The 16,888-nt window shown below is 46.8% G+C and overlaps 1 protein-coding gene across 1 annotated transcript in view; it reads right to left on the reverse strand.

Annotated features, from left to right (window-relative positions):
- The window catches only part of polr1d (RNA polymerase I and III subunit D), a 54,873-nt gene extending 38,106 nt beyond the window's left edge, over positions 1–16,767 (reverse strand). The window contains exon 1 of the mRNA XM_085996799.1: positions 16,495–16,767. Coding sequence (XP_085852925.1) covers positions 16,495–16,536 — 42 coding nt within the window. The 5' untranslated portion in view covers positions 16,537–16,767. The remainder of the gene's footprint in view (positions 1–16,494) is intronic.
- Positions 16,768–16,888: the final 121 nt, after the last annotated feature.

Raw genomic sequence — 16,888 nt, forward strand, 5'->3', positions numbered from 1 at the left:
CCCTTGATGTCCTTACTAGTCAGAAATCTATCGACTTCTGTTTTGAATATACCCAATGACTGAACCTCCACAGCCCTCTGGGGTAGAGAATTCCAAAGGTTCACCACCCTCTGTGTGAAGAAATTTCTTCCCATCTCAGTCCTGAATGGCCTACCGTTTATCCTGAGGCTGTGGCCCCTGGTTCCAGACTCCCCAGCCAAGGGAAACATTCTCCCAGTATTCACCCGATCAAGCCCTGTAATAATTTTGTATGCTTCAATGAGATCGCCTCTCATTCTTCTGAATTCAAGAGAATACAGGCCTAGTTTACTCAATCTCTTCCCATACGACAGTCCCGCCATCCCAGGAATCAATCTTGTGAACCTTCGTTGCACTCCCTCTATGGCATGTATATCCTTCCTTAGGTAAGGAGACCAAAATTGTATACAGTACTCCAGGTGTGGTCTCACCAAGGCCCTATATAATTGGAGTAAGACTTCTTTACTCCTGTACTCAAATCCTCTTGTAGTGAAGGCCAGCATACCATTTGCCTTCCTAATGCCTTGCTGCACCTGCACATTCACTTTCACTGACTCATGTACAAGGACACCCAGGTCCCTTTGAGCATCTGCATTCCCCAATCTTTCACCATTTAGGAAATACTCTGCCTTTCTGTTTTTTCTACCAAAGTGGATAACTTCACATTAATATCCATCTGCCATGTTCTCACCCACTCACTGAGCCTGTCGAGATCCCCTTGAAGCCTCTTCACATCTGACACTGCCACCTAGCTTTGTATCATCAGCAAATTTGGAAATGTTACATTTAGTCCCCTCATCCAAATCATTGATATAGATTGTGAATAGCTGGGGCCCAAGCACCAATCTATGCGGTACCCCACTAGTCACAGCCTGCCATCCTGAAAAAAACCCGTTTATCCCTACTCTTTGTTTTCTGTCTGTTAAACAATTCTCAATCCATGGTAGTATATTACCCCCAATTCCATATGCCCTGATTTTGTTCACCATCCTCTTGTGTGGGACCTTATCGAAGGCCTTCTGAAAATCCAGATACACCACATTTCCGGTTCCCCTTTGTCTACTCCACTAGTTACATCCTCAAAGAACTCCAATAGGTTTGTTAAACAGGATTTCCCTTTCATAAATCCATGTTGACTCTGCCCAATCTTACTATTAGTTTCTAAGTGCCCAGTTATTGCATCCTTTATAATAGATTCCAGCATTTTCCCAACTACTGATATAAGGTTTGCAAAATTCTAAAGATTCCCTCAAACCAAGAAGATTACTGTTTTAAAGAATGTTGGGCCAAAAGGGAGCTTAAAGTTAAAACCCCAGGATTTTGGTTATTTTGAAAGGGCATGTCCAGGCCTGTGGAAGGCCTCTGTAAAACAAGCAGTTTGGGTATTGGCATAAGCCAAACTGTCTGGGAATGTTCTGGGCTGTCTCAGTCATTTCACATAAATGACAAAAGGCCTACAGAAGAGCAGTTCCTGCCAAAATTACAGAGCCATCAAGAGTATGCATAATGCAGTACATGCCACTGACCAACAAAAGGGACCCTGGCCCCAGCAGGAGAGGACAAAACTTATTAATCGGACCAAAGATTAAACAGTCATTTAAAGCCAATTTAGGTTTCGACAGACCATCCCGAACCTAGTTTACACCAACTTAAAGCAATTAAAAATAGATGGGACCAGTTCGAAACCCGTTAAAGAATTTCAAAACTATTACTGTTAACGAGCCCGCCAAAATTTACAATGGGCCAGAGAAGATTTGGCGGGCAGATAAGCAAGGCCTCAAATGGTATAATTGAGGCCTGCTTTGTCAGTTCGACTCAGTCGGAGAATCGGAGATTGACGGAAGGACAACAGAAGGAGAACGGAAGGAAAGGAGAAAAGAATCGCGGAAACCAAGGGCCCCAAGAAACAAACAACCAACAGTATTACCAACAATAAGGTAATATTGGGCCACCGCGACCAACAAGAAACCAACCTGGAAGAAACCGGATTCGCAAGTTTGTTTCCACTCTACAAGCTATCCTGACTTACCCCTGGGTAAGATTTGATAGAAACATAGAAACATAGAAGATAGGAGCAGGAGTAGGCCATTCGGCCCTTCGAGCCTGCTCCGCCATTCAATGAGATCATGGCTGATCATCCAAATTCAGTACCCTGTCCCTGCCTTCTCCCCATATCCCTTGATCCCTTTAGCCTTAAGAAATATATCCAACTCCTTTTTGAATATATTTAATGAACTGGCCTCCACCGCCCTCTGTGGCAGAGAATTCCACAGGTTCACCACTCTCTGGGTGAAGAAATTCCTCCTCATTTCAGTCCTAAACGACTTACCCCTTATCCTTAGACTATAACCCCTGGTTCTGGACTCCCCGGCCATCATAAACATCCTTCCTGCATCTAGTCTGTCCAGGCCTGACAGAATTTTATAGGTTTCGATGAGATCCCCTCTCAATCTTCTAAACTCCAGTGAGTATAAGCCCAATCGACACAATCTCTCCTCATACGTCATTCCTGCCATCCCAGGTATCAGCCTGGTGAATCTTTGCTGCACTCCTTCCATGGCAAGAACGTCCTTCCTCAGGTAAGGCGACCAAAACTGCACACAATACTCAAGGTGCGGTCTCACCAAGGCCCTGTACAACTGTAGCAAGACATCCTTGTTCCTGTACTCGAACCCTCTTGCCACGAAGGCCAACATACCATTGGCCTTCTTAACCGCCTGCTGCACCTGCATGCTTACCTTCAGCGACTGGTGCACAAGAACACCCAGGTCTCTTTGCACTTCCCCTTCTCCCAATCTATTGCCATTCAAATAATAATCTGCCTTCCTGTTTTTGCCACCAAAGTGGAAAACCTCACATTTATCCACATTATAGTGCATTTGCCATGTTTCTGCCCAATCACCCAATCTGTCCAAATCGTACTGGAGTTTCTCGACATCCTCCTCACAGCTTACCCTCCCACCCAGCTTTGTGTCGTCTGCAAATTTGGAGATATTACATCCAATTCCCTCGTCCAGATCATTAATATATATTGTGAACAGCTGGGGTCCTAGGACCGATCCTTGCGGTACCCCACTAGTCACTGCCTGCCACTCGGAAAACGACCCGTTTATTCCAACTCTCTGCCTTCTGTCCGCCAACCAGTTCTCTATCTAAGTCAATACCTTGCCCCCAATCCCATGTGCCTTAATTTTGCACGCTAATCTCTTATGTGGGATCTTATCGAAAGCCTTCTGAAAGTCCAAATACACCACATCCACTGGTTCTCCCTTATCTATTTTACCAGTTACATCCTCAAAAAATTCCAGTAGATTAGTCAAGCATGATTTACCTTTGGTAAATCCATGTCGACTTTGTCCGATCCTGTCACTGCTTGCCAAGTGCTCTGCTATTGCATCTTTTATAATAGATTCTAGCATTTTCCCCACTACCGATATCAGGCTTACCGGTCTATAATTCCCCGCTTTTTTTCTACCACCTTTTTTGAATAGTGGGGTAACAGTAGCTACCCTCCAATCCATGGGTACTGTTCCAGAGTCTATCGAGTTCTGGAAGATGACCAGCAATGCATCTACTATTTCTAGGGCCACTTCCTTAAGTGCCCTGGGATGTAGATTATCAGGCCCTGGTGATTTATCGGCCTTCAGTCCCATCAATTTTCCTAACTCTAAACCCTATACCTAACCAAACTAAATTGGGTGCTTACCCGATAGATCCAAAACGCACCCGACCGCATCAGCGGACACGCAAAGACTGAAAAACGAACACAGGTGAAGTCTTCTACCACGTCCGGGGTACGGCAGGCCCCAACTGCCACACTTAGAGAATCCCTGATGGGCCTTCAATAACCACAAAACTAGAAGTTATAGACTTAAACAAGTTGGCTTTTAATCACTAAGATCAGAGCTAACATCTCAACACGCCGACTGGTTCACAGGAATGAGTCATACAGATCCTGGGATCTTTATGTAAGAGAAGTCAGGGGCGGAGCCAAGAGCCAAGACCTGGAACCTTCCAGGTTAGTCGGGAAAGAGGAAGTGAAACTATACACCGTGGGGGAGGGTAATATACATGAGTGCAAAACGAATACAGAATCAAGACAAACAGATTTCATTACATTCACCCCTTCTATAGATTTAGTCCATCGGGGTGATGTTTCTTAAAAGTTGGTATAAGTGAGTCTGTCAGGAGGTTTTGCAGTTCTCAGGGATCGGCGCAAAGCCGGTTGGGGTGCCTCTAGGGGAGTGGATTCTGGTTCCTCCGCTGTCCGGGCCTCCGCAGTGTCTTCCAGGTTATCTGCAGTGTCCTCCAGGTTAAAGTTGGGTATTGATACCTCTGGGCGTCCTGTCTCTTTGTAGTGTGGGTTTTCATCGGGTAGTCTCCCATCGTTCTCTCCGCTCCCCGAGGGAGCGAGGTCTTTTATGGAAACAGTGTCCTCTCGCCCGTCAGGGTATTCGATATAGGCGTACTGAGGGTTTGCATGGAGGAGCTGTACCTTTTCCACAAGGGGATCCGTTTTATGGCCTCTCACGTGCTTCCGCAATAGTACTGTCCCCGGAGACGTCAGCCACGCGGGTAGAGATATGCCCGAGGTGGATTTCCGGGGGAAAACAAACATCTTTTCGTGAGGGGTAGCGTTAGTGGCAGTACATAACAGAGACCTTATGGAGTGGAGCACGTCTGGGAGGACTTCCTGCCAGCGGGAGGTCGGAAGGCCTTTTGACTTTAAGGCTAACGTGACAGCCTTCCAAACAGTAGCATTCACAGAATCACAGAAACCCCACAGTGCAGATAGAGGCCATTTCGGCCCATCGAGCCTGCACCGACACATATCCCACCCGATCCCCGTAACCCCTACACCAACAGATATCCCACCCTATCCCCGTAACCCCACGTATTTAATCCCCCTAACACTAAGGGTCAATTTTTTTTAATCATAGCCAATCAACCTAACCCGCACATCTTTGGACTTGCCCATTACCCCGGGGGTTGTAGCTAGTGGTTCTGCTAGTGGCTATCCCCTTCGAGAGCAAGAACTGGCGCAGCTCGTCACTCATGAATGACGTCCCCCTATCGCTGTGTATGTAGTTCGGCATGCCAAACATGCAGAATAGATTACAGAGACACTTGATGACCGTGGCACTGGTCATGTCTGGGCAGGGAATGGCGAAGGGGAAGCGGGAATATTCATCAATGATATTGAGGAAGTATACGTTACGGTCGGCAGAGGGAAGGGGTCCCTTGAAGTCCAGACTGAGGCGCTCGAATGGCCGTGTGGCTTTGATAAGGTGTGCACGGTCAGGCCTGTAGAAACGAGGCTTGCATTCCGCACAGATGCGGCAGGCTCTGGTCATTGCCCTGACCACCTCCGATGGAGTGGGGCAGATTGCGGGACTTTATAAAATGGTATAGTCGGGTGACCCCTGGGTGACAGAGGTCGTTGTGGAGACCCTGTAATTTGTCCGTATGAATGCTGGCACACATTCCCCGCGATAGGGCGTCTGGGGGTTCATTAAGTGATAGTGGGAAGGACGTCGATTTAATGAGGGGTTGGGCCTTATCAGAGTAATTGGGCAGCCATTGGGCATAATACGAAAAAAATCCCAGGCACCTTTTTAAAGCTTTGGGATTGTGTGGCAGGGGCAGTTCCTTTAGGGGGCGTAATCGGTCAGGGTCCGGTCCAATTACCCCATCTTCCACCACACAGCCGAGGATACAGAGACGGGTTGTGTTGAAGACACATTTGTCTTCGTTGTAGGTTAGATTCAGCTTTAGGGCAGTTTTTAAAAATCTCGCAAGATTTAGATCGTGGTCTTGCTGGTTGTGCCCGCAGATAGTGACATTGTCCAGATAGGGGTAGGTAGCTTGTAGTTTATTCTCGTCAACCATGCGGTCCATCTCACGTTGGAAGACCGAGACCCCATTTGTTACCCCGAAGGGCACTCTGAGAAAATGGTAGAGGCGCCCGTTCGCCTCGAAGGCGGTGTATGGGCGGTCCTCCGTTCTAATGGGGAGCTGGTGATACGCGGATTTGAGGTCGATAGTCGAGAAGACTCGGTATTGCGCAATCTGGTTGACCATTTCTGATATGCGGGGTAAAGGGTAGGCGTCCAGCTGGGTATAAATATTAACAGTCTGGCTGTAGTCAATTACCATCCGTTTCTTTTCGCTATTTTTAACTATGACTACTTGGGCACGCCACGGGCTGGTACTGCATTCAATAATGCCTTCCCGCAGGAGTCTGTCCACTTCCGCCTTGATAAAGTGTCTGTCTTCCAGACTGTACCGTCTACTTTTGGTCGCTATGGGCCTACAGTTCGGAGCGAGATTAGCGAATAAAGAGGGCGGGCTGATTTTTAAGGTTGATAGGCCACAGACTGAGTGGCGGCTGGGACCCGCCATATGCTAGCGTGACACTTTCGTGGTGGCACTGGAAGTCCAGGCCCAAGATTACATTAACACAGAGTTCTGGCATCACGAGGAGTTTAAAATCCTTGTAGTCCGTGCCTTTTACAGTCAGTGTTACCACACAGTAGCCCAAAATGTCCGAAGTGTGGGGCTTAGCAGCCATAGCAATTCTGCTCCGTGTAGGGGTTACCGTTAATGAGTGCCGCCGTACCAGGCTAGGGTGGATAAAACTCTCGGTACTCCCACAGTCAATTAAACATTTAGTTAAATTCCCGTTTACCTGTATGTCCATCATGGATTTTGTCAACGGGTGTGGCCTGGATTGATCCACCGTGATCGAAGCCACTGTTGGGCCCTGGGTGGCCGTTGAGTCAGGAAAAGATGGCGGATCCCAAGATGGCGGCCCGCACAGCACGCACGAGGCGGTGACAGAGTTGGAAATCGGATTCCCCCTGCAGACTTTGCTAAAATGCCCCTTTTTCTTACATTTGAAGCATGTAGCGTCCTTCGCTGGGCATCGTTGTCTGGGGTGCTTGGCCTGGCCGCAGAAGTAGCATTTCGGGCCTCGAGACATTGCCGCTGTAGTAGGACTCCTGGGTGAACTTCTGTGTGGGGACTCCGGTGGCGTAGAGCTGGTCTGAGACCTGAATGGGGAAGATGGCTGATTCCAAGATGGCAGCCCCCTCGGCGCGCACGAGGCGGTGAGGGCCGCATGGCCGGAAGAATAAGAGTCAGAGTTTCTCTGGGCCACGTCCAGCGATCGCGCAGTGGCCACTGCCTTTTTTAAGTCCAGGACCTCCTTCTCCAGCAGTCTCTGCCGGATATAATTTGATTTGAGGCCCGTGATGAAGGAATCGCGGACCAATTCATCAGAGTACGCGTTGGCCGTCACAGCCTTGCAGTTACAGTCCCGGACCAGGTCCTTTAGGCCCTGTAAGAAATCGTCCATTGATTCCTCTGGTCACTGCCTGCATGTAGCCAGCAGATGTCTGGCGTACACTTCGTTTACCGGCCTCTGGTATTGGGCCTTCAGGATAGTGATGGCCTCCGTGCAAGAGGTGGCGTCCCGGATGAACGAATAAATCCGATGACTTACGCGAGTAGTCAGTAGACTCAGTTTATCTACCTCGCTAGCGGATGAGGCCCCCGCGAAGAGTTTGAAGCATTTGAGCCAGTGTCCAAATTGATTTGATGCTTCAGCAGAATGTGGATCCAAGTCCAGATGCTCTGGTTTTAGGAGTCGATCCATCCTAGTATTCTTTAGTGATTAAAATTGATGGGCCTTCAATAACCACAAAACTAGAAGTTATAGACTTTAACAAGTTGGCTTTTAATCACTAAGATCAGAGCTAACATCTCAACACGCCGACTGGTTCACAGGAATGAGTCATACAGATCCTGGGATCTTTATGTAAGAGAAGTCAGGGGCGGAGCCAAGAGCCAAGACCTGGAACCTTCCAGGTTAGTCAGGAAAGAGGAAGTGAAACTATACACCGTGGGGGAGGGTAATATACATGAGTGCAAAACGAATACAGAATCAAGACAAACAGATTTCATTACAATCCCGAAATCGCAAACCTCTACAACTGTCAAGAAAGTCGTTTGGTGAGCATTTTCCCTGGTCCTCTGGAGTCCAACTTAGTCAGTGTAGTGGGATTGGGAGGGGTGAAGTATTTTGTCTATTGTTATTCTCCCTCATATATTCCAAAGTGTTCCCCCTTTTTAGAGTGATAAGATTGTTGTGTTGTGTATATTTTCCTGTCTCAAATAAAATCCAAGTTCTTTTCACAAACTCAGTTGTCTGTTGCAATTTCATTACAACCCCCAAATAAGTCCAAAGTCTAGAACCAAGGGAGTGGGAGCGATTCGAACCGCTCAGGAGTCAGAGGCAAAGCTGACCACACACACCACCCCTTACACTGATGTGAGGCTAACAGGTCTGTAGTTCCCCGTTTTCTCTCTCCCTCCTTTCTTAAATAGTGGGGTTACATTTGCTATCCTCCAATCTGCAGGAACCGTTCGAGAATCTATAGAATTTTAGAAGATGACAACCAATGCGTCCACTATCCCAATGGCCACCTCTTTCAAAACCCTAGGATGTAGGTGATCCGGTCCTTGGGGTTTATCGACTTTTAGTTCCATTAATTTTGCTAGTACTGTTTTTTTACTAATAATTTCTTTAAGTTCCTCATTGTCGCCACACCCTTGATTTTCTCATATTTCTGGGAGGTTTTTTGTGTCTTCCTCCGTGAAAGCAGAAACAAAGTATTTATTTAATTTCTCTGCCATTTCCTCATTCCCCGTTATAAACTCTCCCGTCTCTGACTGTAAAGGACCTACATTTACCTTCGCCAGTTTTTTCCGTTTCACATAACTATAGAAGCTCTTACAATCTGTTTTTATATTTTTCGCTAGTTTGTGCTCATATTCCATTTTCCCTTTCTTTATCAATTTCTTGGTCCCCCTATGCTGATTTCTAAAAAGATCCCAATCCTCAGGCTGACTGCTTTTTCTGGCAACTTTATAAGCTTCCTCCTTTGACTTAATACTAGCTTTAATTTCTTTTGTTAGCCATGGTTGGATCACTTTTCCTTTTGGGTTTTTATGCCCTAGAGGAATATGTTTGTTGCAAATTATGCATTATTTCCTTGAATGTTAGCCATTGTATGTCCACCTTCATACCTTTTAGTGTAGTCTCCCAAGTCAGTGATACTTCTGAATTCATATTTTTGAATATGGTAATAGCATTCTCTCACTGATGTTTCTTTTGCCATTGAACCTCCCGGATTTAAAGAGACAAACCTAGCGGATAGATAAAAACAGAGCTGACCAGGAGTCAGAAAGCAAGAATGCAACAGAACAACTGGAGAACAATGCAGAGGGCGACCATATTGTATGTACCAGCACAGCTCTCCAGGGCGAGGACCTGAAATCTGGATCTATCAAAGTTTTGTTACACCAAATAGTTCCTAGTCCCTGTGCACCTCGATATCTCAGACTCAACTATAGATAGTTCCTCACAGATGTCTAACGTATCCCTATACACAACGTATGTTTTACCAGTCTATCCTATATCACTATTATATGAATATGTGCAGTTTTACACAAACATTACAGCCCATTAGATGATAGTAGTTGGAATCAACTGAATATCAGTCTACATTACTTATTATATCAAATCAACATAATATCAACTTATTAGTATCAGACCACAGCCGATATTGGTATCTGCCTTTAAGCACTCTCCTCTGCCTTGCTTGATGTCTAACATCCTGTATCTGACAACAACCGCTGAACAGATACTTGCTCTGGTTTAAATTGATACATTGCCTGCTGGAGACAGGCCAACATCAGGTAGATTTCAGTGCTGCCTAAGTAAAACAGTTCCAAGCCAATGCTTGAAAATGGTATGTAGGATTGTAATTTCAACAACAACAACAACAACTTGCATTTATGTAGCACTTTTAACATAGTAAAACATCCTAAGGCGCTTCACAGAAGCGGTAACTAACAAAATTTGTCACCGAACCACCTAAGGAGATAGTCATTCAGACAGATGACAAAAAGCTTGGTCAAAGAGGTAGATTTTAAGGAGTGTCTTAAAGGAGGCGAGAGGTGTAGCGAGGCAGCGAGGTTTAGGATGGGAATTCCAGAGCTTAGGGCCTAGGCAGCTGAAGGCACAGCTGCCAATGGTGGAGCGATTAAAATCGTGGATGCACAGGAAGCCAGAATTGGAGGAGTACAGAGATCTCGGAGGATTGTAGGACTGGAGGAGGTTACAGAGATAGGGAGGGGCAAGGCCATGGAGGGATTTGAAAACAAGGATGAGAATTTTAAATTTGAGGCATTGCTGGACTGGGAGCCAATGTAGATTTGCGAGCACAGGGGTGATGGGTGAATGGGACTTGGTGCGAGTTAGGATACGGGCAGAGTTTTGGAGGAGCTCAAGTTTAAGTAGGGTGGAGGATGGGAGGCCGGCCCGGGGAGTATTAGAATAGTCAGGTCGAGAGGTGACAAAGACATGGATGTGGATTTCAGCAGCAGGTGAGCTGATGCAGGGGCGGAGTCAGAAGATGGTATGGTCTTGGTGATGGAGTGGATATGTGGTTGGAAGCTCATCTCAGGGTCAAAGATGACACCAGGGTCACGAACGGTTTGGTTCAGCCTCAGACAGTAGCCATGGAGAGGAATGCAGTCGGTGACTAGGGAACGGAGTTTGTGGCGGGGAATCGAAGACAATGGGCAGGATTTTCATTGGGCCGTGGAGGCGGGATTAGAAGCGTGTCGGGGGGTTAAAATTGCAAAAACTGGCGGGCGGGCCCAACCCCGCCTCCAAGCAATTTTCATTAATTTGTGTCCAATGGTCCTGTCTCCGTCCCGCCTCCAAGAGGCGGGATAGGCCATTAAGGCCCTTAACAAGCACTAAATTGCCTCTATAATGCCATTTTGAAAGGCCATTGCGATTTTAACCCTTTTCTCACGTGAAACACGCCTGTTCTGAAACACGACGGTGAAACCTGGCAGGAGCACAATTGAATTGCTGACTATCAGCTGCAGCTCAACCATTAAAGAGGAGATTTGATCAGCCATCATTTGCAGGTGGCAGGACTTTGTAGTCTCAGGTCTGGGGGAACTTTTAGAAGGCATAACCACAGCTGTGGAAGTTTGGAGCCTGACACCAATCTCCAGTGTGACCTCCTGGGAAACCCCTCTTGCCACCTTCACTCACCGCTTCCTCAACTGAGGCATATACCAGAAGCATGGGGGCCATATATTTCCTTCCCTTCTGGACATTAGATGAGCACGAAGACCAGCCGCAGCACCAGCAGAACCAGGAACAACAGCACCAACAGCAGCAGCACCAATAGGAGCGCCAAGCTGCTGCTCACCCACCTGAAGCTGCACAGGCCAGAAGGGGCCAGCGCATGGAAGCCCATCAGCGCAGGAGATACCCCCCAAACAGGGTCTACAGACACAGGGTCAGCTACCTCAACATGTCTGAGCAGCAGTGCCAAACGCGGCTCCGACTTTCGCGAGAGGTAGTGGGTGACATCTGCGCAATGCTGCAACAGGACCTGCAGGCCAGAGGACCAGGTGGACAACCCTTACCAGTGGCCATCAAAGTCACCACCGCACTCAACTTTTTTGCCTCAGGCTTATTTCAGGGATCAGCAGCAGACATCAGCGGCATCTCCCAGGCGGTCGCACACACTTGCATCATGCAGGTAACCGATGCCCTCTTTGCCATCGCGCACAATCACATCCATTTCATCAAGGATCAAGCAAGTGTCACGGCGCGTGCGGTTGGATTCGCTCATCTGGCAGGCTTTCCAAGGGTGCAGGGCATCGTTGACTGCACACGTGGCCCTTAAGGCACCCCATCGCAATCCAGGTATTTTTGTCAACTGCAAGGGCTTCCACTCCCTTAATGTTCAGCTGGTGTGTGACCACAAGAAGGAAATTTTGCATGTTTGTGCCAAGTACCCTGGCAGTTGCCATGACTCCTTCATACTGCGCCAGTCTAGTGTGCCTCCGCGGTTCAGTCCGCCAGACCAACTTAACGGATGGCTACTTGGAGACAAGGGCTATCCCCTGAAGACGTGGCTAATGGCGCCGTTGAGGAGCCCATCCAACAAAGCTCAGGAGAGCTACAACTCCAGCCACATGTCCACCAGAGGCATAATCGAGCAAACCATCGGTTTGCTGAAGATGCGCTTCAGATGCCTGGATAAATCAGGTGGAGCCCTGCAGTACCTAGCAGCCAGGGTCTCCAGAATCATCGTGGACTCCACCCAACTGAAGAATCTTCACAGATTCTAAGACTGGGACCACGTGGTAATGGCGGGCCCCAAAGGACACAAAGAGCGAACCCCAAAAACGCAACCGGCTTAACTGACAGGATTCGAACTGTCAAGAAACCCCTATTGGTGAGCATAATCCCTGGTTCTTGTAGTACAATTTAGTTAGGTATTGGGGGTGGGACAAGGGTAGGGGGATTATTAATGTGATTTTCCCTCGTTGTGCCATGTGTTCCCCATTCTTAATTAAGTGTACTCTTGAATGTCTGTAACTACTCCAGTAATCTAAGTGTGTAATCTATTGTGACTCTAAATAAAATACAGTTTTCTTGCATCAACCCAGTTGTCTACTCCAATTTTGTATCGCAGCCTGTACCCAAGTCCGGAGTCTAGAACCCAGGGGTGTGGGAGCGATTCGAACCGCTCAAAACAGTCAGGGGCAAAGCTGACTCCACACACCACCCCCTACAGACCACTGTTGTTCACCATATACATAAATGATTTAAACTCAGAAATTGGGAGTTATGGCGTCAAAATTTGCAGATGATGCCAAATTAGGGAGTTCAGCTAATAAGCTGGAGGACTGCACCAAAATACAGAAAGACAATAACAGGCTTGTAGAGTGAGTGGATAAATGGCAAATGAAATTCAATATAATGGTGAGGTGGTTAATTTTAGTAGGAGAAATAAGGAGGGCTCTTATTCCTTGGAAGATAAGAAAGAGTGGGAGGAGGCTCATGTGGAGTGTAAACACTGGCATGGACTAGTTGGGCTGAATGGCCTATTTCTGTGCTGTAAATTCTATGTAATAGGAGTACTGAGACCCCATACCCAAGGACATTGTCTATTACTCATTGTTTATTTCCTAATCAGAAATGTATTAGCCGCATCTGGATTCCCAATTAGCCAGATGTGGCGAATGTACTGGACAACACCGTTCTAGAAGAATAGAATACAAAAGCAGGGTGGTAATATTAAATGTTTATAAAACCCTGGTTAGACCACACTTCTGTGTGCAATTCTAGTCTCCATACTCCAGGACGAGTTCATGGAATGCAATCGAGACAGTTTTCTAGAACAATACGTCATGGAACCAACCAGGAAACAGGTTATTTTAGATCTTGTATTGTGTAATGAGACGGGGTTAATTATTAATCTCATAGTAAAAGATCCTCTGGGGAAGAGTGATCATAATATGATAGAATTTCACATTGGGTTGAAGAGTGAAATACTTAAGCTTGAAACAAGAGTCTTAAACTTAAATAAAGCCAATTACATAGGTATGAGGGGCAAGTTGGCTACGTTGATTGGGAAATTAGATTAAAAGGTGTAAGCAGTGGCAAACATTTAAAGAAATATTCCAAAATTCTCAACGACTATACATTCCGTTGAGAAATAAAAACTCCACGGGAAAAATAATCCATCCGTGGATAATTAAAGAAGTTAAGGCTAGTATTAGATTAAAAGAGGCTTATAATGTTGCAAAGAATAGTAGTAAGTCTAAGGATTGGGAGAGCTTTAGAAACCAGCAAAGGTTAACCACAAAATTGATAAGAGAAAAAATAAAATACGAGTGCAAACTAGCAAGAAATATAAAAACAGATTGAAGAGCTTCTACAAGTATGTAAAAAGGAAGAGAGTAGCAAAAGTAAACATTGGTCCCTTAGAGGCTGAGACTGGTGAAATTATAATGGGGAATAAGGAAATGGCAGAGATTTCAAACAAATATTTTGTATCTGTCTTCAAAGTATAAGACACAAAAAAATAGTGGGAAACCAAGGGGCTAATAGGGCAAATAAGAGTGAAGAACTTAAAGTAATTAATATCGGTAGAGAAAAAGTACTTGAGAAACTAATGGGACTAAAAGCCGACAAATCCCCTGGACCTGATGGCCTACATCATACGGTTCTAAGCGGTGGCTGCAGAGATAGTGGATCTGCTCTAACGATGTCACCTTCCATACCAGTGCTTCCGACATGTCTTCCTTTTTCCTCAACCGAGGATTCCCCTCTACTGTGGTTGACATGGCCCTTGACCTTTTCCGTTCTATTTCCCGCATGTCTGCTCTCACCCCTTCCCCTCCCTCCAGGAACCACGATAGGGATCCCCTTGTCCTCATCTTTCACCCCACCAGCCTCCATATTCAATGGATCATTCTCCGCCACCTCCAACGTGATCCCACCACCAAACATATCTTTCCCTCACCTCCCCTTTCAGCGACACCCTGGTCCACTCCTCTATCACCCCCAAAACCCCTTCCCCTTCGCCCGACATCTTCACGTGCAAGCGCAGGAGATGCAACACATGCCCTTTTACCTCCTCCCTTCCCACTGTCCAGGGTCGCAAACACTCCTTCCAGGTGAAACAGCGACTTACTTGTACTTCTTGCAATTTAGTATACTGTATTCGCTGCTCACGATACGGTCTCCTCTACATTGGAGAGACCAAACGCAGATTGGGTGACCGCTTTGCAGAACATCTCCATTGGGTCGATAAGAGTGAACCCGAGCTTGCAGTCGCCTGTCACTTTAATTCTCCGCTCCACTCCCACTCTGACCTCTCGGTCCTCGGCCTCTTACACTCACAGAAATCACAGAAACCCCACAGTGCAGATAGCGGCCATTTCGGCCCATCGAGCCTGCACCGACACATATCCCACCCGATCCCCGTAACCCCTACACCAACACATATCCCACCCTATCCCCGTAACCGCATGTATTTAATCCCCCTAACACTAAGGGTCAATTTATCATAGCCAATCAACCTAACCCGCACATCTTTGGACTGTGGGAGGAAACCGGAGCACCCGGAGGAAACCCACGCAAACACGGGGAGAATGTGCAAACTCCACACAGACAGTCGCCCGAGGCCGGATTCGAACCCGGGTCCCTGGCGCTGTGAGGCAACAGTGCTAACCACTATGCCACCGTGCTCCCCTCCACTGTTCCAATGAAGCTCAACGTAAGCTCGAGGAACAGCACCTCATCTTTCGATTAGGCACTTTACAGCCTTCTGGACTCAACATCGAGTTCAACAATTTCAGACCATAACCTCTGCCCCTATCTTGTTTTTCTCCCTCTCTCACATGGCAACTGTCGATCATTCTGCCATTTACACTTCATCTAGAGTCATCTTTTGTTTCTTAACTTGTCCCATTACCATCTCCTTTTGCCTGCACCATCATCCCTTTGTCTCTTAATCTTTCCTGGCTTCCATCCTATCGCAGACCTTCCCTTTTGTTCTTTCCTCCCCTTCCCCTGTTCCTACACTTGCTTAAAAACCTGTTCCATCTCCAACTTTTTCCTCCAGCCACTTAAGACTGAGATGAGGAGGAATTTCTTCACTCAGAGGGTTGTGAATCTTTGGAATTCTCTACCCCAAAGGGCTGTGGATCTGCAGTCGTTGAGCATATTTAGGCCGAGACAGATAGATTTTTGAACTTTAGGAGAATCAAGGGATATGGGGATCAGGTGGGAAAGTAGAGTTGAGGGCGAAGATCAGCCATGATCTTATTGAATGGTGGAGCAGGCTGGAAGGGCCATATGGCCTACTCCTGCTCCTAATTCTTATGTTCTTGCTTCAAAAAGAATATTGAAGCACTGGAGACAGAAAAGAATGTTACCAGAATTGAGAGGTTACAACTATGAGGAAAGATTGAGCAGGCTAGAGCTCTTTTCTCTGGAAAAGAGAAGACTAAGAGGAGATGTGATAGAGGACTTACTACAATTGTACAGGGCTTTGGTGAGACCACACCTGGAGTACTGTGCAGTTTTGGTCTCCTTATCCGAGGAAGGACATACTGAAGAAGGGGTTCAAAAGGATGGATGTGGCGAAACTTGCTGGTGAGTCCAGAACAAGGGGGCATAATAGCCACAAGATAGCCACTAATAGATCAAATAAAGATTTTAGGATGATTTTCTTTGCACAGAGAGTGATGAGAATGTGGAACTCGTTGCTACATGGAATGGTTGAAGCAAATGATATTGATCCATTTAAAGGGAAGCTTGATGGATACACGAGGGAAGAGGGAAAAGGGAACAGAGGGGAAGGGGTAATTAGAGTGGGATGGGCAAGGCTCGTGTGGTGTATAAACACCAGCATAGACCAGTAGGGCCGAATGGCCCGTTTCTGTGCTGTAGATTCTATGTCATTGTAGATTCTGTGTAGCTATTAGCTCAGAGAGAGTAATCCTCTTACACGCAGATTATTATTATTATTATTACTCTACAGATAGTCTGATTTTCCCAGTGAATCAATAGATTGTACTCACCACTTCCAGGACCGGTTTCTTTGCCCCCTCGGCCGTTGCCATGCTCACGCTGCCGCTCTGTCTCGATTCTGTCTGCTTTCGCCGGCGCACAGATTGTACGTCACTCCAGGCGGCATGATCCGCACGGGATGCTGGGAGTCGTAGTTTCTTGTGGGTCAACAGACCCGCTTCGTCTCGAGGATCCTCTCCACGCAGCTCATGGGCCGCTACGCCGCGCAGTCATAAGAAAATACAATTTCCATTATTTTAAATAAAAGTTTATTTTCTGACAGCCCTCGCGCGTTAATAAGGCTCCGATTACGGTCAACCAGTGGTTCGCGGCACAAACTACACTTCCCACAGTTCCAGGCTCGGCCTCTGCTTTGTGCTGCGGGGCAACGCTCCAGATCTACAC

Source organism: Somniosus microcephalus, chromosome 1, assembly GCF_052327205.1.
Source record: "Somniosus microcephalus isolate GS21.2 chromosome 1, FLI_Smic_1.0, whole genome shotgun sequence".
Taxonomy (NCBI): domain Eukaryota; kingdom Metazoa; phylum Chordata; class Chondrichthyes; order Squaliformes; family Somniosidae; genus Somniosus; species Somniosus microcephalus.